The sequence below is a fragment of the Salmo salar genome, chromosome ssa16 (assembly GCF_905237065.1).
Source record: "Salmo salar chromosome ssa16, Ssal_v3.1, whole genome shotgun sequence".
In the NCBI taxonomy this organism is placed as follows: Eukaryota; Metazoa; Chordata; class Actinopteri; order Salmoniformes; family Salmonidae; genus Salmo; species Salmo salar.
In genome coordinates this window covers 34,681,729-34,704,201 of record NC_059457.1, presented here as the reverse complement: position 1 = coordinate 34,704,201, position 22,473 = coordinate 34,681,729, and the positions used below count along the sequence as shown (strand labels likewise).

Below are 22,473 nucleotides of genomic sequence, written 5' to 3'. Positions count from 1 at the left end.
GGCTCAACAGCTCCCATTCTCGGGGGGCTTGCTATAAAGCCGGTTATAACGGACTTATCAGTCAGTCTTTGTTCATATTCAGTATTTTACCTGAATTCCTTCATTTGCAGTGTGAAATTCTTTTGAGATTGTAAAGGTATTTAAAAGGCTATTGTTATTTAAATTTCTGATAACGCATTTAACTACCTCTAGCAAGTAGCCTAAGTGTCCAATTTATTTAGAGGCAATTTAAAATAATCTACGCCTGGTAAATGTATTATAGCTTTTTATTTGAGGTATAGATCCCATGTTTATTATTACGCATGCACAAACAAATATTACCTTAATCCAAAGAGATACCTATTATATGTAGTTTTAGAATATTTGTTGTTTCTGTCTTATTTTCAATTGTCTAGTTTGTATATTTTTTCAGGCCGTATCAGATCAGACTTGTTTAGATTACATTTTATTAGGTTAGATTTGAGTTAATTAGGATAGATTTTATGTATTGTTTTTGCATTATATACATAGTTTTCATTGCTAATGGACTATACGCTGCATTTATACTGCTATTTATACGGCGTTGTGATAAGATAGCCATTAATAAGATCATATCAATAACTTGAGGTGTCCCAGTCTGATCGGTATATCGCTCTTCATTACTCAGATGTTCAACTAACTGCGCTAATAGTTTAATTAGTTCAGAACAGCCCGTGCAGCGCTTTTGATCTCAAACTGGATTATATAAACATCGCACCTGTTGAGTTTTCATGGGTAATTTAACACCTGGGCTAGCCTACTTCTCTGCACTGATGTTTTTTTTTATCCAACAAGTTTGTTTTCAGTTTTCCAATTGATTATTAGGCTAGTCATTTGTATATTAACGAATAATCCTAATATATATTATTTGTATGATATTTTACAACAATTTATAATGCAGGAATTCTTCATGAAAATCTATTTGTTCCATTCTATCTTTCTTCCCCTAGCCTTTTTTTCTTCCTATCTCTCCCATCTTCAGCTGCAGTTGCAACATGGAGAACCAGTCCTATGAGGTGAAAATGAATGGGAGTGGTATCCATGAGAAGAATGCTCTCATTGGTGTCAATGGAAAAGGTCTTAATGGAAACGGTAACCATCATAAGGCTGTGAAAAGCATTGTTTGTCTGGCCAAGCAGAAGAGCTGCAGGCAGCGATGGAACATCCGGCCCTCAGAGATGTCAATCAACACCTTGAATCCCATCCGTGCCATTGTGGATGGGATGAAGCTCACACCAAACCCCGAGAAGCCCATGATTGCTCTGTCCATTGGTGAGATGCTACACCACTATCTCATTTGCATATGCTCAGTGTGTTCACTTGTGAAGTGCAGTTGTTCAGAATTATGTTTCTTATGTACTCTTTTATGTACTCTTTTGTCCATCAGGGGACCCTACTGTGTTCGGGAACCTGCCTACTGATGACAAAGTTCTCCAGGCCATGAAGGACGCCATTGACTCACACAAATACAACGGCTATGCTCCGTCTGTTGGTAAGACTCACGCAAGCACTTTCTCACCACAGCACCAACATTTCAAAAAGCTTGTCAAGTGCAAAAAAACTAAGGATGAAGTGATTTTTTTGCATTTTATTTAAATGGGAATTTGAGAGGATATGAGATGAGACACAGCTATTGGGGAGTTAGGTGGCTTGCAAGGGGAAGAGAAGTTGGAGGCTAAAGTCATTTCAGTCAGGGAAGTTGAGAGAGCTATGTAAAATAGGGCCAATTAACTGTCTGCAGATGAACTGAAAGGGTTCCCCTCTATGATTAATGATGATTGTAGCTCTAAGGACAGATGCAGGCGAAATCTCCCTTTCTCCCAGCAGACTACCGAGTACAGTATACAGTACTACAGTACAAAATATAAGATGTTGTCTTCTACTCATCAACAGGTTATCAGAAGAGCAGAGAGGTGGTGGCAAACTTCTACAGTTGCCCCGAGGCCCCCTTGGAGGCAGAGGTGTGTTTACCTCTCATCGTTTACCTGCTTTAACTCGTTCAAACTCTATTTTTTTCTTCATCATATATTCACCTGTCTCGCTACTGTAATTTTCTTTCTTCCAAAACTAGAGGACATCAAAAAATCTCTTGTTATCTTCCTCTCTCTTCCATGCAGGATGTGCTTCTGACCAGTGGCTGCAGTCAGGCTATAGATCTGGCCATCACAGTGCTGTGCAACCCTGGAGACAACATCCTAGTCCCCTGCCCTGGATTCTCCCTCTACAAGACTCTGGCTGTGTCTCTTGGCATCCAGGTCAAACTGTACAACCTGCTGGTGGGTGTTGGACACGGGGGAGGAGCAAAATAGAGGGAAAATAAATCAAAGAGAAAAACTGGATGTTAGCAAGAGAGAGCGTAGAAGGGGGGGAATAGATTGTTGAAAGCGAAAGAGTGGGGGAAATAGATTGTTGAAAGGGAAAGAGTGGGGAAATAGATTGTTGAAAGGGAAAGAGTGGGGGAAATAGATTGTTGAAAGGGAAAGAGTGGGGGAAATAGATTGTTGAAAGGGAAAGAGTGGGGGAAATAGATTGTTGAAAGGGAAAGAGTGGGGGAAATAGATTGTTGAAAGGGAAAGCACACACACACACACACACACACACACACACACACACACACACACACACACACACACACACACAAATAAATACTTGTAGCTACATAACATTTTAGTTGAATTACATCCATAAAAAACATGAGCTCACTCAGGCACACAGTGGAATGTCGTGACTCTTGAGGTCATGATGTGTATATGACAACTGCACACAGTGTTAAGAGCTGCTATTGATTCACCTATACAATCCACTTATACATTTTTAGAACTCTTACAGAGCTTCCTCCTAATGTCAGGACAGCTGAGTTCCTGCCCATCTTCTGAAAACATCTGAAAACCTACATCTTCACAGAGTATCCTGACTAAGTTCTGATATTTTTCCCACTAATTGGTCTTCTGACCAATCACATCTGATCTTTTCACATCAGATATCTTTCAGAGCTGATGTGATTTGTCAGAAGACTAATTAATGGAAAAAAGATCAGAATTGGACTGCCTGTGTAAATGCAGCCTATGAGATCAAAGGTCAGTTAAGACAGGACAGTGCAGAATCTGCAGATTTGTCTGTTTTCCAGTGTCTGTGCAGTGCATGTACTGTACAGACACTGGAAAACAGACAAATCTGCAGATTCTGCCTTATGTCTGCTCTCTGACTCGTGGTGACTTTGTCTATCTTTGCAGCCAGAGAAGTCTTGGGAGATCGATCTCCAACACATGGAAAGCCTGATAGATGACAGGACAACCTGCCTGATTGTCAACAATCCCTCCAACCCTTGTGGCTCCGTCTACAGTAAAGAGCATCTACAGAACATCCTTTCTGGTGAGCCCTGTTCCTTCACCCTCCTGGCCACAGTGGTCCCTCTCACTATAACACAATATAAGCATTTGGTTCTTATAATGAATCCACTTCTAATTGTAATATTTTTGAATGTGTCTATTCCCTTGTCCAGTTGCCTCCAAACATTGCGTCCCAATCCTGGCTGATGAGATCTATGGTGACATGGTGAGTTCATACACACAGAAGCACTCTCAGAAACAAACACAACAGAGACAGACACTCATACAGACTAATACAGAAACTGGCATTGAACCTATTGCATAATAGGAGACTAAGGAGAGGAATCTATATTGGATTGTCTTCTGGCATGGAGGAAGATTGGTCTATGGAGGTGTACAATACAGTAGTAGACTGGTCATGCGTCCAGGAGTGGGCTGCTGGTTCTGGGGTATAGCCTACATCCTGGCCACTAGGCCCCATGTAATACATAATGCCAGCGAGGCACATTCTTTAACATTCTGTAGCAGTTACAGGGAGGTTTTCTCTGGCTTAGCTCTGCTGGGTATCCAAGGAGACCTGTCTGACAAGTCCACATCAGCACTGGGGTGATTAGGGGTGTTACAGGCTGAATGGGGGGCTGGCAGAGGCGGGGCAGCAGTGCTGGGTTTAGGACAGCCAGGGCAAGTGAAGGATGAGCCACAGAGGTAAACTGTAGACAAGAGGCGCTCCTCTGCTCTGTAATTTCTGAGAGCTGTGTTGAGAATTTCTTTTGGATAGCTTAAAGGGAAATTCGCAGTTGCTTCCTATTTTTGTACTTATAAATGAATGATATACTGTATACTCATTGATTCTTGAAGAATATAACATATAAATGCCTCATGAGCTTAGGTCAACTGTCGTAGCCCATCGGAAACCAAAATATAAGCTTGTTTACTCCAATGTTTGTAAACATTGTAAATGCATCAATAGCTCTGTCTATGAATTTAAAAGAGCAATATGAAGATATGTCCTTCTTGCTAAAATTCTATGGGGGGGTGATTGGTGCTATGGGGTCAGAATTCACCAATGTCTCGCTCAGTACAAAAAACGAAACAATAATATGTTGTATTGTCACACACAGTGGATAGGTGCAGTGAAGTGTTTTAGTTTTTTACAGGGTCAGCCATAGTAGTACGTCGCCCCTGGAGCAAATGAGGGTTAAGTGTCTTGCACAAGGGTACATCGACAGATTTTTCACAATGTCGGCTCAAAACAAGTCCCTTTCAGTTACTAGCCCAACACTCTAACCGCTAGAACAGAAGTACTCAGAATGACTGTGCACTTTTCGCCGGCATGTGTTTGCGATTAATGCAGATGTGAGGGTAATATAGTGCGAGAGCGGAGGAGAAGAAGTGGGTGGGGGTTGGAGGGCCCCTTTTTTAATGACAAGGTGCCTGTTTAGGGGCTGTGTGGAGGGGTGCCTGTTTAGGGGCTGTGTGGAGGGGTGCCTGTTTAGGGGCTGTGTGGAGGGGTGCCTGTTTAGGGGCTGTGTGGAGGGGTGCCTGTTTAGGTGCTGTGTGGAGGGGTGCCTGTTTAGGGGCTGTGTGGAGGGGTGCCTATTTAGGTGCTGTGTGGAGGGGTGCCTGTTTAGGGGCTGTGTGGAGGGGTGCCTGTTTAGGTGCTGTGTGGTGGGGTGCCTGTTTAGGGGCTGTGTGGAGGGGTGCCTGTTTAGGTGCTGTGTGGAGGCATTATGTGTCTGGGCAGCATCAGTTCCATCTCATGGTTAGAGGGGAATGTTTGGCAAGCACCATCCTTATGGGCCCCTATGGGCTCCTCTCTGTGAAAAAACCCCACAGCTGACAAGAGCTTAGAGCGGAGCCATAAATGCTCTGTTTGTAAATTAGATCTGAGGTGAGGTTTGGGATGTTCTTTTTCTGAACTGTCAGTCATTGTGCTCTGACCAATAGCACGCGGGGCGGATCTCCCACCCGTCATCAAGGCCTCAGCTCTAATGAAAGCCAGCTTGCTACGGTTACCATACCACCACTTTTTTTCCTCTGCTCTCTCTCTCTCCTTTTCTCCTTCCATCTTTTTGTCTTTTTTTCTTAGACGAGCAGTGCATAACAATACATTTGCATTACATCAAGTTATGAAATCCCTCACAAACTTTGTTATGGTGAAATTAGTTGAATAATTCTTAACTATTGATATACATGTTGGCATGTTGTTGTCTTTGATGGTGTTGTTTGTATTGATTGATTAAGTTGAATTGCTTTATTTTTCAATGGGTGAAGAAAGACCATACTTGCACTGTACTGTAGTCAAAGTTAGGTACATCTGGAGTTATCTAACTTCTTTAAAAAGTTGTAATTGGATTACAGTTACATACTTAAAAACAGCTGAATACATTTTGAATTACTTGATCTAAAATCACAATGTGGGCTGCAAGTGTTTGCCTCAAACACACTGAAATGGCAGATGTATTTTACCATCATTGAAAGCTGTGCTGATCCACACAGCTCAGAAGTCTCCTTTAGGTAGGAATGGAAGCTCTGTTCTAATTTATTTGAAATCTCCAAAACTTCCAAATTAGCTCTCCTTGGTTGCTTTCCACAGAAACTTATTTTAACCAAAAAAGTCAGATCCCCCCTTTCACTTTGGAACTGAAACATGAGGGTCTTTGTGTCAATAGGACATCTTTGGTTAGTCAACACAGTCCACCCTGTTCACTGCCCAAGCACTTAGATGGCATATAATCATATTTCTCTTGCATCCGTCGCATCTGTCTATTGCCGTCTTTATCGTACCAGACAGTTACCTTAAGGGAGGGTCAGACATTTAAATGACCGTTTTCATTTTTTACTGGCCACGTTCTGCTTGGTGGCTGGGTGTATTTTTCAAGTAATTCGCCCAACCCTGAGTGTAATGCTCTGTATTGTGAATAGAATCAATACAGTATATTAAAACATTTCCCCTTTAGTGTAAACTAACCCTGATTATATTACATTGTTTTCTATAGTATGTTTTGTATTGATGCGAGTGTGTACTGTATCTTCATGATCAGGTGTTTCCTGGTTGCACATACCAATCTACGGCGTCCCTCAGCAGTGATGTGCCCATCCTAGCGTGTGGTGGTCTGGCCAAGCGATGGCTAGTCCCTGGCTGGAGGCTTGGTTGGATCCTCATCCACGACAAGAATCAAATCTTCGGAAAAGAGGTAAGTCCTTCAGCCTCTCACTACTCACATACTGAAGGTGAAGCAGTTTATCTATACACATACACTACACCAATACACATACGGTAAGATTAATCTGTGTCCTCTGGGGTTCGGAATCACTTCTAATGTACCTAATCTGTCCCTCTTCTGCTTTCAGATTCGTCAGGGTCTGGTTAAGCTTAGCCAGAGGATTCTGGGTGCCTGCACCATTGTCCAGGGGGCGATAGAGAGCATCCTGAACGACACACCCCAGGAGTTTTACCACAGAACCATCCGTTTCCTCGAGGTGAGTCCCCCTCCCTTGAACCTTCCACAATTACTTTATATGCAGATGGTAGTAGTCTAACATATTGATTTATCTGGATATCTGTCTGACTGTCCGACTGACTGTCTATTGACTTGTTTCCTATTTCTTTCTCAGTCAAACTCCGAGATCTGTTTCTCTGAACTGTCCACTGTTCCTGGGCTGACCCCCGTGATGCCATCAGGAGCCATGTACCTCATGGTGAGTCTTATGTGTCCAGAGTTGTAGGTTTGGAGTCTGTAGGTGGGGAGATAACAGAACAGACCAGGATCCCCATAAGGAAAATAACGTATTTTCCAGATGTTGTCGTCAGGTGCATTTTAGGTGCTGAATGACAGGTAAAAAATAAAAAATTCCAGATGTTGAAAACACATCTTTTCCAGACATTGAAAATACATATTTTCCGACGTTAAAATCAGGTGCATTTTATGTGCTGAATAAAAGGCGAAAAGTTGGCTTTTCTGGATGTTGAAAATACATAATTTAGAGACGTTGAAAATACAGTTGAAGTCAGAAGTTTACATACACCTTAGCCAAATACATTTAAACTCCGTTTTTCACAATTCCTGACATTTAATCTTAGTAACAATTCCTTGTCTTAGGTCAGTTAGGATCACCACTTTATTTTAAGAATGTGAAATGTCAGAATAATAGTAGAGAGTGATTTATTTCAGCTTTTATTTCTTTCATCACATTCCCAGTGGGTCAGAAGTTTACATACACTCAATTAGTATTTGATAGCATTGCCTTTAAATTGTTTAACTTGGGTCAAATGTTTCGGGTAGCCTTCCACAAGCTTACCACAATAAATTGAGTGAATTTTGGCCCATTCCTCCTGACAGAACTGGTGTAACTGAGTCAGGTTTGTAGGCCTCCTTGCTCGCACACGCTTTTTCAGTTCTGCCCACAAATGTTCTATAAGATTGAGGTCAGGGCTTTGTGATGGCCACTCCAATACCTTGACTTTGTTGTCCTTAAGCTGTTTTGCCACAACTTTGGAAGTATGCTTGGGGTCATTGTCCATTTGGAAGACCCATTTGCGACCAAGCTTTAACTTCCTGACTGATGTCTTGAGATGTTGCTTCAATATATCCACATAATTTTCTTTCCTCATGATGCCATCTATTTTGTGAAGTGCACGTTTGGGATGATATTCTTCAACTTGCAAGCCTCCCCCTTTTTCCTCCAAACATAGCAATGGTCATTATGGCCAAACAGTTCTATTTTTGTTTCATCAGACCAGAGGACATTTCTCCAAAAAGTACGATCTTTGTCCCCATGTGCAGTTGCAAACCGTAGTCTAGCTTTTTTTATGGCGGTTTTGGAGCAGTGTCTTCTTCCTTGCTGAGCGGACGTTCAGGTTATGTCGATATAGGACTCGTTTTACTGTGGATATAGATACTTTTGTACCTGTTTCCTCCAGCATCTTCACAAGGTCCTTTGCTGTTATTCTGGGATTGATTTGCACTTTTCGCACCAAAGTACGTTCATCTCTAGGAGACAGAACGCGTCTCCTTCCTGAGCGGTATAACGGCTGCGTGGGCCCATGGTGTTTATACATGCATACTATTGTTTGTACAGATGAACGTGGTACCTTCAGGTGTTTGGAACTTGCTCTCAAGGATGAATCGACTTGTGGAGGTCTACAATTTTTTTTCTGAGGTCTTGGCTGATTTCTATTGATTTTCCCATGATGTCAAGCAAAGAGGCACTGAGTTTGAACGTAGGCCTTGAAATATGTCCACAGGTTCACTTCCAATTGACTCAAATGATGTCAATTAGCCTATCAGAAGCTTCTAAAGCCATGACATCATTTTCTGGAATTTTCCAAGCTGTTTAAAGGCACAGTCAACTTAGTGTATGCAAACTTCTGACCAAGTGGAATTGTGATACAGTGAATTATAAGTGAAATAATCTGTCTGCAAACAATTGTTGGAAAAATTACTTGTGTCTTGCAGAGAGTAGATGTCCTAACAGACTTGCCAAAACTATAGTTTGTTAACAAGACATTTGTGGAGGGGATGAAAAACTAGTTTTAATGACTCCAACCTAAGTGTATTTTAAACTTCCGACTTCAACTGTACGTATTTTTTGTTTATTGATTCTATAACCAAATTTCAACTGCACATACTGTACATTCTCAATGACATAAGCATTAGATCACAATAATACTTTTTCAAGACTTAATATAAGAAAGAGGAAACAACTGAAATTTGCAACAGAATATTTTATTATTGCGTCCATCTGTAAAATGCACTTATGATAGCTTTTTCAAAGCTTTAAAACAGGAAGCAATGATGTTGAAACTAATTCAATATACAGAATAAACCAACAGACCACTTCAACTAAAATAACATTCTCAATAACGGTTACTGATTTTTTTCTTTTCTTGCTATGACTGTGATATGTTTCTCTACCTTAGTTGAATGCACTGACTGTAAGTCCCTCTGGATAAGAGCATCTGCTAAATGACCTAAATGTGAAAACAAACACTTGCAAAGCATGCTGGGTATTATTCGAAAGTTTGGGCCAAATCAAAGCCGGTCTGGACCGGACCAAATCTTAACGAATTATAGGTTGGCTGTGGATGTTCAAATCAAGGCGGCCAGGACCAAAAAAAGACGTTGCTGTCGTTAAATGCTTAGTAGGATACTTAATGTGTGTCTTGGTATTTCTAGGTGGGAATTGAGATGGAACACTTCCCAGAGTTCCAGAACGATGTGCAGTTCACTGAGCGTCTGGTAACTGAGCAGTCCGTCTTCTGCCTGCCTGCTACGGTAAAACACCAGACACACACATCTATCTATCTATCTATCTATCTATCTATCTATCTATCTATCTATCTATCTATCTATCTATCTATCTATCTATCTATCTATCTATCTATCTATCTATCTATCTATCTATCTATCTATCTATCTATCTATCTATCTATCTATCTATCTATCTATCTATCTATCTATCTATCTATCTATCTATCGACGCATTGGCTGACAACGTCACGAAAATGATGCATGCCTATCGATGTGAGTGGAAGCCATGATTTGTTATGATTCTGAACAGTCAGAAAGCTAGCAACACCCCGACAAAAAAATATTGCAATTTTGAAACTGCAGTAAAAGTGCAGTAACTGCAGTCGATTGTGGTATTTTAAACGCAGTAATTCCAGAATAACTGCACTGTGGTATTTTGGATGCGGTATTTGAAACATACTGCAATTATACTGCACTCTAACTGCAATCTGTTTTTGTAAGGGCAATGACAAGAAGCTACCATGTAGGGAATTGTAGGTGGCTCGTTTCAGCTAGTTTGATCTTGTTCTTGATACCATGTCTTGTTTTAAGCTGTTTTGACTGATTTCATGTCAATCCTAATGTGGCAAAATCACTAGCTAGCTAACCAATAACTGTAACGATGTATTTGAGAGACAACAAGAGCTCATTGTGCAAATATATTGATGTTTCAATAAACATTTGAACTAAATATAGTTTACATGTTGTTATCTATCTATCCATCCATCTAATGGACTCATCCATCCTCTCTGTCTACCATGGGTAGAGAAATTACCTTGTTTTGTCGTTTACAATTCTCTTCTCCCTGCAGGCATTTGAGTACCCAAATTACTTCCGGATCGTGGTGACCGTACCAGAGGAGATGATGGTGGAGGCGTGTACACGGATTCGGGAGTTCTGCCAGTGCCACTACAGAACCTGCAGCCGAGACAGCAACGAGCTAGACCAATAATGAGAGAGACAGCCTGAGAGAGGGGGAGACCAAAGATTATGGGCATAGAAGGTGACAAAAGTAAATGTGAAAAAAAGAGAACGGGTGAGAGAAAAATAAAATAAATTAGGGAAGAGGAGGAGAGAGAAGATGGGTCAAAATATTGTGTTGCACTGCGGAAACAAAGGTATTTGCAATGTCATTGGTAGTGGTCCATCTTTGGTACCCCAACTTATGAGCAGACCTGATATTTATATTTTGTATGGCCATCTTATGTTAACCTCACTTTGTCTAACTATTTTAATTCTCAATGTTTTTCTATATGTTGGGTTGACCAGAAAACCATTGGGCGTATAGAACCAGGGACCGGGGGTCCTCCCCTTTGTTCAAACCATGATGGGGTTCATGGTTGGGTTGATCCCACCACGGAAACAGATGGAACTGAAGCACCAGCATGGATCAGATGATCTACAGTGCTTTCCATAGTCAGCGTTACATACTCTTTCTTGCATATGTTAGAATTATGATGACACTCAGTATACATTCTGATATATTGCATGCTTAACCAACACTTTTCCTATGTATATAATCTATTTGTTATGTTGATGTAATATAGATTTTTTTTTCTTTTTCACTTTCATATAAAAAAGTTATTTAAACCGAATTAAAGCTATAAAATACTTATTTGTTTGTTATAACCAGTTGCGATTTTAGCATGTAAATGTTGGTGGGGCAAAAGAAAAAGAAGTGGGATACAGTCCCAACACATTACCACTGCTACACCTGGCTATCAGCAGAGCCTTGTCTGTCAGCAAAACAGTTCATTCAGCCTCATTAACTGCCTTTAAAAAAAACATAACTGATATGGCTGACTTGCTTAAACAAATGTGGCATATGGGGACGACAAACGGATAAGAGGCAATCCGTAATTTTGATTAAGACATTAATGAGCGAGCTAGGACGGACGTAGTCAATATAACTATTTGTTCAGCACTTTTGAAATGTACAGCAACAGAATTGAGAACATGGGCCGTTCTTACAGTATTCTCCCTGTACACCAAGTCAGAACCATAGGATAAATAGAGGGGGCATATAAGCAGACACTGAAAGCTCTTACAATAGTCTATGATTACATTTCTCAAAAACAGGTTATAGGCTACATGTGCACCAACAAGTCAGAACAATAGGTGAAATTAAGAGGTGAAAATAGACCAAATTATTAGGGTGAGGCATATAGGCTACTAACAGCTTACTACACAACATACACTTAGTATTACTTTCTTAGCTACAGTATACATATTTCCTTGGAATATTACATCATTTATGCAGCAACATACAAGACATTTTTTTACTCACCTTGTTGTGCTGTGCTCACTTGAACAGGAAGGTGGTGCGGCGGTCCTTCGTGGGCATATTTTGTCATCAAATTTTATCATCAAAGTCTGGCATTCTCTGGATTTATGATGCTTTCAAGAAACCTGGGAACTCTGAAGAAAAAAAAAGGTTGAATCATGATGACGTCAGTGATCTTCAGTTCGTAGCTCTAGAAAGAGGCACGAGTTCCCGATTTACAATTCCGATATGGATGAAAGTTCAAAACGTAGCTTGTTTTTCCCCAGTTCCCAGTTGTCTTGAACTCACTAAAGTCAGATTTTGCAGTTCCGAGTTAACAGCTGGTTTGCGCGAGGCACAACTCATGCTTCATTGACAGCATGGCCAATGTTGAATGTTTATCATTTTAAACTAGGAAAAGAGACCCTTAGACTTGGGACCACACAGCCACTCTATTGAATAGCAGGCTAATGATTGCTTTGCAATGCTTGCAGTTAGCCACATATATTCCTTCCAAACCACTCATTGTTGAATTTGCGATTTCCAACTTCTTGTGTAATGTTCATGTCCATAGCCGATGAGCACTGATACGTTTTATCTATAATTTCTCTTCATTATTTATCTTCATATTAGTCCAATCAAAGCTACTGTAGACATAACGTGATTTGACGTCATTTTATCTGTGGCCAATGACCTTGAGCCTTCTTGGATGGACACGTCTAACGTAACTCTATGGCAGCACCCAAGGGGCTTGAATCTTCGAGCTCTACCCTTAGAATTGGCAGTGACGTAGTGTGCCCATGAGTGACAGAACAATGAGCCAATCACGGCGCAACGCTCCGTATTTTCTTCTGACTTGCCCCACAACCTCAGAAAGCACTGAGCTAGGCTGAAACACCTGCATTTTGGAGTGCCCTTACTCAAGAAAACAAAAAAAGAAACCATATGTGTATGCGACTTTATTAACTCAATGATATACAGTACCAGTCAAAAGTTTGGACACACCTACTCATTCAAGGGTTTTTCTTTTTTTGTACTATATTCTACATTGTAGAATAATAGTGAAGACATCAAAACTATGAAATAACATATGGAATCATGTAGTAACCAAAAAAGTGTTAAACGAATCAAAATATATTTTATATGAGATTCATCAAAGTAGTCACCCTTTGCCTTGATGACAACTTTGCACACTCTTGGCCTTCTCTCAACCAGCTTCACCTGGAATGCTTTTCCATCAGGTGTAAATCTTCTGCTAAACAGTCTCAATATAATTAAAATATATATTTATTTTTAAATACAGTATTGAACAATATTATTCAGTCTTGAGCTGTTGTCATCTCTAATTCATGTATAATGTTTTGTAAATGCTTTATGTCAGTATATTCAGGACACTTTTATTGATTTTCAGCAAGAACTTTCTCATACTAAAATGTTATTCTAGCATTGAGACTGCACTTGTGAAGTTGGTAAATGACCTTTTAATGGCATCAGACCGAGGCTCTGCATCTGTCCTCGTGCTCCTAGACCTTAGTGCTGCTTTTGATACCATCAATCACCACATTCTTTTGGAGAGATTGGAAACCCAAATTGGTCTACACGGACAAGTTCTGGCCTGGTTTAGATCTTATCTGTCGAAAATATATGTTTATCTCTGTGAATGGTTTGTCCTCTGACAAATCAACTGTACATTTCGGTGTTCCTCAAGGTTCCGTTTTAGGACCACTATTGTTTTCACTATATATTTTACCTCTTGGGGATGTCATTCGAAAACATAATGTTAACTTTCACTGCTATGCAGATGACACACAGCTGTACATTTCAATGAAACATGGAGAAGCCCCAAAATTGCCCTCGCTGGAAGCCTGTGTTTCAGACATAAGGAAGTGGATGGCTGCAAACTTTCTACTTTTAAACTTGGACAAAACAGAGATGCTTGTTCTATGTCCCAAGAAACAAAGAGATCTTCTGTTGAATCTGACAATTAATCTTGATGGTTGTACAGTCGTCTCAAATAAAACTGTGAAGGACCTCGGCGTTACTCTGGATCCTGATCTCTCTTTTGAAGAACATATCAAGACTGTTTCAAGGACAGCTTTTTTCCATTTACGTAACATTGCAAAAATCAGCAATTTTCTGTCCAAAAATTATGCTAAAAAATTTAAACTTTTTTTTTTACTTCTAGGTTATACTACTGCAATGCTCTACTTTCCGGCTACCCGGATAAAGCACTAAATAAACTTCAGTTAGTGCTAAATACGGCTGCGAGAATCCTGACAAGAACCAAAACATTTGATCATATTACTCCAGTGCTAGCCTCCCTACACTGGCTTCCTGTTAAGGCAAGGGCTGATTTCAAGGTTTTACTGCTAACCTACAAAGCATTACATGGGCTTGCTCCTACCTATCTTTCCGATTTGGTCCTGCCGTACATACCTACACGTACGCTACGGTCACAAGACACAGGCCTCCTAATTGTCCCTAGAATTTCTAAGCAAACATATGGAGGCAGGGCTTTCTCCTATAGAGCTTCATTTTTATGGAATGGTCTGCCTACCCATGTGAGAGACACAGACTCGGTCTCAACCTTTAAGTCTTTATTGAAGACTCATCTCTTCAGTAGGTCCTATGATTGAGTGTAGTCTGGCCCAGGAGTGTGAAGGTGAACGGAAAGGCACTGGAGCAACGAACCGCCCTTGCTGCCTCTGCCTGGCCGGTTCCCCTCTCTCCACTGGGATTCTCTGCCTCTAACCCTATTACAGGGGCTGAGTCACTGGCTTACTGGTGCTCTTCCATGCCGTCCCTAGGAGGGGCGCATCACTTGAGTGGGTTGAGTCACTGACGTGGTCTTCCTGTCTGGGTTGGCGCCCCCCCTTGTGTTGTGCCGTGGCGGAGATCTTTGTGGGCTATACTCGGCCTTGTCTCAGGATGGTAAGTTGGTGGATGAAGATATCCCTCTAGTGGTGTGGGGGCTGTGCTTTGGCAAAGTGGGTGGGGTTATATCCTGCCTGTTTGGCCCTGTCCGGGGGTATCATTGGATGGGGCCACAGTGTCTCCTGACCCCTCCTGTCTCAGCCTCCAGTATTTATGCTGCAGTAGTTTATGTGTCGGGGGGCTAGGGTCAGTCTGTTATATCTGGAGTATTTCTCCTGTCTTATCCGGTATCCTGTGTGAATTTAAGTATGCTCTCTCTAATTCTCTCTTTCTCTCTTTCTTTCTTTCTCTCTCTCGGAGGACCTGAGCCCTAGGACCATGCCTCAGGACTACCTGGCATGATGACTCCTTGTTGTCCCCAGTTCACCTGGCCGTGCTGCTGCTCCAGTTTCAACTGTTCTGCCTGCGGCTATGGAACCCTGACCTGTTCACTGTGATTACTATTATTTGACCATGCTGGTCATTTATGAAGATTTGAACATCTTGGCCATGTTCTGTTATAATCTCCACACGGCACAGCCAGAAGAGGACTGGCCACCACTCATAGCCTGGTTCCTCTCTAGGTTTCTTCCATGTTTTGGCCTTTCTAGGGAGTTTTTCCGAGCCACCGTGCTTCTACACCTGCATTGCCTGCTCTTTGGGGTTTTAGGCTGGGTTTCTGTACAGCACTTTGATATATCAGCTGATGTAAGAAGGGCTATATAAACACATTTGATTTGATTTGATTATTCCCTAGGGCCTAGACACACTTTGAGTGACCTTCAGTTTCAAATCCCTATGAAGGCTCTCTTGGTTTTAAAGAAAGAAAACAAATGTCCCGACAAATAATGAATATTACAATGAAATACTTTTACTCATACTACACACAGATACATTTATCATTCTAACTCCACACAGCTGTGGTTCAATGGTATGCTTCTTCAGCTCATTTTGATGACTGACTGTGACATGAAATCATTCATTGCTGACACTATAGCACATCCTACTGTTGGATGTGTGTATTGCAGTCTGGGATGTTGCTGAGCAGATTCAACAAGGACACATTATTTGGCCTGCATCCAGGAATTGCATGTCTGAATGTATTTGCATTGCATCCCCAAACACTTTTAAGTTAAAATGTACACTTTGGTACAATATCACATATATCTCACAGTGCATAGGCCACACCTTTCCTACCACATATTGTGCACGAGGACCCTGTTGTCTAGGCCTACAGTATTTCCTGTCTGAAGAAAGTGACCTTTACAACATTCTCCTTCCTCCCCTGAGTCTTTACAACAGCCCTCAGTTACTGAGTGTACACATAAATACACAATTGTGGTGAAGTACTTCTTACATAGTTCAATGATTAACTAGAAAGATAAGGAAGGACGCAAGAGGGAGAGAGAGAGAGAGAGATACAAAGAGAAGGGTATGCGGGTAACAAAGTAGTTGGTAAAGAGGAAGTCACAAGTCCCTGTCACAAGGCTCTTCCTGTCTTTCTATGCTGTTTTAACCCACCACATGGAGGCAAGCACCAGTGTTGTTCGGACAGTAGAGCTGAATGATGGCACACGCATGCCACTGCTGGGCTTTGGAACATGGAAGGTACCCTCTCTCTCTTTCTTGCTCTCTCTTTCTCTCTCTCCCACTCCCTACCTCAACCACACATTGAAGGTTATCTCAAAATCTCAGTATATATAATGTCTATGTATTATTCTCTAAGTATGAAAGGTGTATGTTATTACAGTGGTGATTGTTGTTATTACACAGTGGGTTAAATGGTCATTACGGTGTCTTTGTGTTGTTCAGTCAAGCAGTTCAGCAGCAGTGTGTCAAAGTGCGGTGGAAGCTGCCATAGCTGCTGGTTACCGTCACATAGACACAGCATACAGCTACCGCAATGAGGTCGAGATCAGCAAGGCTCTCTGTTCCAAGATGCAGCAAGGCATCATCCGACGACAAGACATGTACGTCGTCAGTAAGGTGGGTGCTGCGGCTGCAACCAAGAGGTGGAGTCTGAGTGTTTATGTGGGCTGGCTGTCACTGTTCCAGGTGGACATGAACTTGCCCTTTGATCTTTTGGTCCAATACAAAGTTCAAATACATATAATCTGATATGAATATTGCCTGTAGAGTAGAGATCTTCTTGGGTCCAAAAAGTGGACCCGTGTAAGGCTTGGGCGTAGTAGGTGAGGAATCAAACACAGGAAGCAGCGATACAGGGTAAAGGCTTTTAATGAGCCCAACGGCGAAAACACAAGCCACCCCAAACAGCGATCAGAGCGCACACAAAACAAAGTGCCCCAAACACAGGGGACAAACACAGTCGGTGCAAAACCACTCACTAGCGCAAAAACACAATCAGCGTGTACACAAGCAACACATACAGAGAAACAATCCCGCACAAAGAGCAGGCGGGCCTACTGGCTAATATGTCCCCGCTAATCAACCCAACACAGAACAGGTGCAAACAATAACGGAAAGGGGGGAAAACAAAAGGGAATCAGTGGCAGCTAGTAGGCCGGTGACGACGACCGCCGAGCGCCACCCGAGCAGGAGGGGGAGCCACCTTCAGTGGGAGTCGTGACAACCCGGAGCCGAATGAACCCGGGGACAATCAGACCAGGACCTGAACGGACCCGATCATAAAGTAAATGGGGGACTCAGACCCGAACCCATATGGACCCGACAACAACCAACCTAGACCAGAACCGATTGGACCCTAGTGACAAGAAAATTATGTTTATCAGCCAAGTTGCTCTTCTGGTTAATGAATAGGTCTTTATATGTTGGCTAGGCCTTCTATAAGTCAATAAATTCACCTTATTAGCGTAAAGTTAATATGCTATATGCTGTGGAGAGCCGTTGTCGGGTCCATTTGGGTCCACTCGGGTCTATCAGCTGTAGTGACATAGATCTGAGAACCGATGACAATCAAACAGGACCTGACCCAGACCCGAGGGAAAAGTATACATTTTGGACCCAGACCCGCTCGGGTCCCGGGGCTGGTCTCTGGTATTTGGGTTCGGGTGGACCCGTGAAGACCTCTACTGTAGAGTATTTGTTGATATATCCACTAGTTTTATTGGTCGATGTCTATTACGTAACACTAAAAAGGTTAAGGCATATTGACTAAGTGATTTTTCAGAAAACCTCCCAATAACAAGCAGGACCTCAGTTGACATATGTACTGATTGGAAGCAGAACTGGTTTCTATCTACGGGCTCTTGTTGTCTGTATTCATGGTTGATTTACTACATCATTGTGTTGTGTTGCTGAATAGACCTGTGACCACTTCTTTGTGTGTAGTTGTGGAGTACACACCATGCCACCCATGACATCCCATTGTGTCTAAACAAGTCCCTGAGTGACTTGCAGCTGGACTATCTGGACCTGTACCTGATGCACTTCCCTATAGGACTGAAGGTGGGATTACAGTTCACACTGACACTGGCACAAATAGTCACATGGATGATACAGGGACTAATGGACTCTTCTGATACAGTTCTTGACATTTCAACAACAAATCTCGGTTTACTTGCATTTGGAAAGTATTCAGATCCCTTCCCTTAATCCACATTTTGTTATGTTGCAGCCTTATTCTAAAATTGATGAAATTATTTTTTCCCTCATCAATCTAAACACAATACCCCATACTGACAAAGCGAAACAGGTTATTTTTTATTTTTTGCAAATGTATTTAAAATAAAAAACAGAAATAGCTTATTTACATAAGTATTCAGACCCTTTGATATGAGACTCGAAAATTGAGCTCAGGTGCATCCTGTTCCATTGATCATTCTTGATATGTTTCTACAACTTCATTGGCGTCCACCTGTGGTAAATTCAATTGATTGGACATGATTTGGAAAGGCACACACCTGTCTATATAAGGTTCCACAGTTGACAGTGCATGTTAGAGAAAAAACCAAGCCATGAGGTCGAAGGGATTGTCCATAGAGCTCTGAGAAAGGATTGTGTCGAGGCACAGATCTGGGGAAGGGTACCAAAACATTTCTGCAGCATTGAAGGTCCCCAACAACACAGTGGCCTCCATCATTCTTAAATGGAAGAAGTTTTGAACCACCAAGACTCTTTCTAGAGCTGGCCGCCCGGCCAAACTGAGCAATCGGGGTGACAGCGAGGTGACCAAGAACCCGATGCTCACTCTGAAAGAGCTCCAGAGTTCCTCTGTGGAGATGGGAGAACCTTCCATAAGGACAACCATCTCTGCAGCACTCCACCAATCAGGCATTTATGGTAGAGTGGCCAGATGGAAGCCACACCTCAGTAAAAGGCACATGACAGCCCACTTGGAGTTTGCCAAAAGGCACCTAAAGGACTCTCAGACAATGAGAAAAAAGATTCTCTGGGTTGATGAAACCAAGATTGAACTCTTTGGCCTGAATGCCAAGCGTCACATCTGGAGGAAACATGGCACCATCCCTACAGTGAAGCATGGTTGTGGCAGCATCAAGCTGTGGGGATGTTTTTCAGCGGCAGGGACTGGGATACTTGTCAGGATCGAGGGAAAGGAGCAAACGGAGCAAAATACAGAGAGATCCTTGATGAAAACCTTCTCCAGAGCCCTCAGGACCTCAGACTGGGGCGTAGGTTCACATTCCAACAGGGCAACAACCGTAAGCACACAGCCAAGTAAACGCAAGAGTGGCTTCAGGACAAGTCTCTGAATGTCCTTGAGTGGCCCAGCCAGAGCCCGGACTTGAACCCAATCGAACATTCCTGGAGAGACCTGAAAATAGCTGTGCAGCAACGCTCCCCATCCAACCTGACAGAGCTTGAGAGGATCTGCAGAGAAGAATGGAAGAAACTCCCCAAATACAGGCGTATCCAACCTTGTAGCGTCAAACCCAATAAGACTCAAGGCTGTAATAGCTGCCAAAGGTGCTTCAACAAAGTACTGAGTAAAGGGTCTGAATACTTATGTAAATGTGATTTTTTTTATTTTTATTTTTATACATTTGCTAAAATTTCGAAAAACCTGTTTTTGCTTTGTCATTATGGGGTATTGTGTGTAGATTGATGAGGGGGAAAAAACATTTCAATCCCTTTTAGAATAAGGCCGTAACGTAACAAAATGTGGAAAAAGTCAAGGGGTCTAAATTCTTTCTGAATGCACTGTATCTTTTTCATTCCTTCCAGAAAGTGGATGATGAGCTCTTCCCTATGAGAGATGGAGAAATGCTCACCACTGACATTGACTATCTGGACGTGTGGAAGGTTAAAACACTATCATCTCCTCTTCATCAACATCATTATACTGTCTCCTAACAACAAAATTATTTGTATTTTTTTGTGGTCTATTTTTGGTATCTTGAAGTGTGGTGTATTACTGTGCCTGTGCTGTAATGTCTGCTATGTGATGTAGGGGATGGAGGCCTTGCAGGCTTCAGGGAAAGTGAAGAGCATTGGCGTGTCCAACTTCAACGTCCTCCAGCTGGAGAGACTGCTCTCTGTGGCCAAGGTTCCCCCTGCAGTCAACCAGGTGCTTCAAGGCTTTACACTGCAACTTTAGCTATTTCAAATACACTATTATGAAACACTGAGTACCTCACAAACCACAGGAGGCTACTGAGGGAAGGACAGCTCATAGTAATGGCTGGAATGGAGTTCATGGAACGTGTTTGATGAATTCGATACCATTCCATTCATTTCGTTCCAGCCAGTACGATTAATGTGCCACCAACCTCCTGTGTCACAAACATATTTCACTCCTTTAACCAGCTCAACCAGTGCAATACACAGTTAACTGTGTTTATGCATGGTCACTACATGTGCAAACGGGCGTGTTTACCATTCTGAAAGTGTGTGTGGGTGTCGCTACTGGGTCAGAGAGTAGGAGACAAGAATGGATAACAGCCGAAAGAGCGTTCTGACAGCTCTGTAATCTCATTATCTCTCTCCCTCCGCTCCTGCAGGTGGAGCTGCATCCCTACCTGGTCCAGTCTGACCTGGTGGAGTTCTGCAAGTCTCGCAACATCACCCTCACTGCCTACAGCCCCTTAGGTTCCCCTGGAAGACCCAAAGAATTGTGAGTCCTCCTGACAACAACATGTATACATTCGCGACTGGACTATGATCCTGCACTATATTGCTCTGTCCTGCACTATTGACCCCACTGTTGGCCGAGTAAACATCCCTCCCTATGTTCCAAAAGTTGACTGTGTCAATACTTCCTACAGTCACCGTGGAGACACTGATCCTGAGAAGCTGCTGGAAGACCCTGTGGTAGGAGACGTGGCTAAGAAGCATCGACGGAGCCCTGCTCAGGTTAGACTAGATAGTTCAGTAGAAACACACATCTAGTGTGTGTGTGTGTGTGCGCATCTGGGCTCTGCATCTAAGGACTATGTGTGTGTGTTGTTTCAGGTGCTGCTGAGGTACCATGTGCAGCAGGGTATTGCAGTGATCCCCAAAAGTGTGAAACCCAATCACATTCTGGAAAACACAAAGGTGAACTCTCTCTGACCCAATATAGATTATATTTACTCATTTGTACTACATGTAGCTCTTGCTCAATCAAACCATGAGTTCATGTCAAGTTCAGTTTGAGCAATATGACTTTGACTGATATAGTATTCAGTCTTAGTGCTAGTTTGATCAATGTCAGATCAATGTCTTGGTTTACACATTTAGTTATTAACTGAACTTTCACATATATTACTCACTAACATAAATCAAATGTGTCAATGGTACAATAAACACTCAAAAAGAAAGTGTGTTGTCTGCAGATCTTTGACTTCTCTCTGAATGAGGAGGACATGTCGGCACTGAGAGGACTGAATAGAGGCTGGAAGAGCTGCATCATCGACTCGTAAGACAGGCTCAACGCTTCCTTATACAAATACATAATACATCAATAATTCCATGTAGAGAACAACTACTCCTACCCTGACATGTTTCTGTTCTTCAGCTTGAAGTCTCATCCATACTACCCCTTTGAATGAGAGTCCCTGGGGATCAGAAACAAGAGACAGAGAAGTCACTTGGGAGAATAGGATAACTGTTTCTCAACCTGAGATCAAGGCCAGATTACTATCCACCTCCTCAACATCGGCCTGCAAATGGTCTTCAACCAGTGTTTATTGTTTACCTATAATGTGAAATTGTGATGATAAATAGAAATGTGGCCCTGAAGGTATGGATGGATGGTATTGTTTTTTTGTTGCCATGTTTTGAATAGATATACAGTATGCCCTCTGTGCCAACACTGTGCCCTGTCTGCCTGATTCTGAAGGGACGCAATGTTTTTTCTTATCATCATAACTCAAACAAAACGTTCAGTTTAAAACACATATACTGAACAAAAATATAAACACATGTAAAGTGGCGGCAGGTAGCCTAGTGGTTAGAGCGTTGAACTTGTAACCGAATGGTTGCAAAATCGAATCCCCAAGCTGACAAAGTAAAAATCTGTTGTTCTGCCCCTGAACAAGGCGGTTAACCCACTGTTCCTAGGCTGTCATTGAAAATAAGAATTTGTTCTTAACTGACTTGGCTAGTTAAATAAAGGTAAAATAACAAAAAAAAGTGTTGGTCTGAAGCTGATTAAACAGCATGATCATTACACAGGTGCACTTATCCTTCCTCTTTACCAACGTCGTTTTTATAGAATTTGGCAGTACATCCAACT

General features: G+C 42.0%; 2 protein-coding genes across 3 annotated transcripts; both read left to right on the top strand.

The window, feature by feature from the left end:
- Positions 1–11,255, top strand: LOC106573680 (tyrosine aminotransferase). Of its 2 annotated transcripts, none has more exons than XM_014148952.2 (12): positions 1–136; positions 969–1,290; positions 1,406–1,510; positions 1,912–1,979; positions 2,136–2,294; positions 3,252–3,390; positions 3,521–3,573; positions 6,392–6,544; positions 6,702–6,830; positions 6,966–7,049; positions 9,527–9,625; positions 10,452–11,255. In XM_014148952.2, the coding sequence occupies exons 2-12, from the start codon at positions 1,014–1,016 to the stop codon at positions 10,590–10,592; spliced, it is 1,407 nt and encodes a 468-aa protein (XP_014004427.1). In that variant the 5' UTR covers positions 1–136; positions 969–1,013; the 3' UTR covers positions 10,593–11,255. The 2 variants fall into 2 exon arrangements, with proteins under 2 accessions (XP_014004427.1, XP_014004428.1); XM_014148953.2 differs by having other exon boundaries at positions 22–136; positions 1,001–1,290.
- Positions 11,256–16,138: 4,883 nt separating this feature from the next.
- zgc:56622 (aldo/keto reductase) lies at positions 16,139–21,977 on the top strand. Its single transcript, XM_014148955.2, has 10 exons — positions 16,139–16,424; positions 16,629–16,802; positions 18,129–18,245; positions 19,983–20,060; positions 20,209–20,325; positions 20,759–20,871; positions 21,023–21,110; positions 21,210–21,293; positions 21,572–21,654; positions 21,754–21,977. Exons 1-10 carry the CDS (start codon positions 16,341–16,343, stop codon positions 21,785–21,787), a joined length of 972 nt encoding a protein of 323 aa, XP_014004430.1. The 5' UTR covers positions 16,139–16,340; the 3' UTR covers positions 21,788–21,977.
- Positions 21,978–22,473: the final 496 nt, after the last annotated feature.

Coding starts and splice junctions, on each gene's coding strand:
- LOC106573680 (XM_014148952.2), top strand. CDS start 1,014: ATGGAGAACCAGTCCTATGAGGTGAAAATGAATGGGAGTGGTATCCAT. Junction 3,391..3,520: donor TCTACAGAACATCCTTTCTG/GTGAGCCCTGTT, acceptor TCCCTTGTCCAG/TTGCCTCCAAACATTGCGTC. Junction 7,050..9,526: donor CAGGAGCCATGTACCTCATG/GTGAGTCTTATG, acceptor TGGTATTTCTAG/GTGGGAATTGAGATGGAACA.
- zgc:56622 (XM_014148955.2), top strand. CDS start 16,341: ATGGAGGCAAGCACCAGTGTTGTTCGGACAGTAGAGCTGAATGATGGC. Junction 18,246..19,982: donor ACTTCCCTATAGGACTGAAG/GTGGGATTACAG, acceptor CATTCCTTCCAG/AAAGTGGATGATGAGCTCTT. Junction 21,655..21,753: donor AAGAGCTGCATCATCGACTC/GTAAGACAGGCT, acceptor TCTGTTCTTCAG/CTTGAAGTCTCATCCATACT.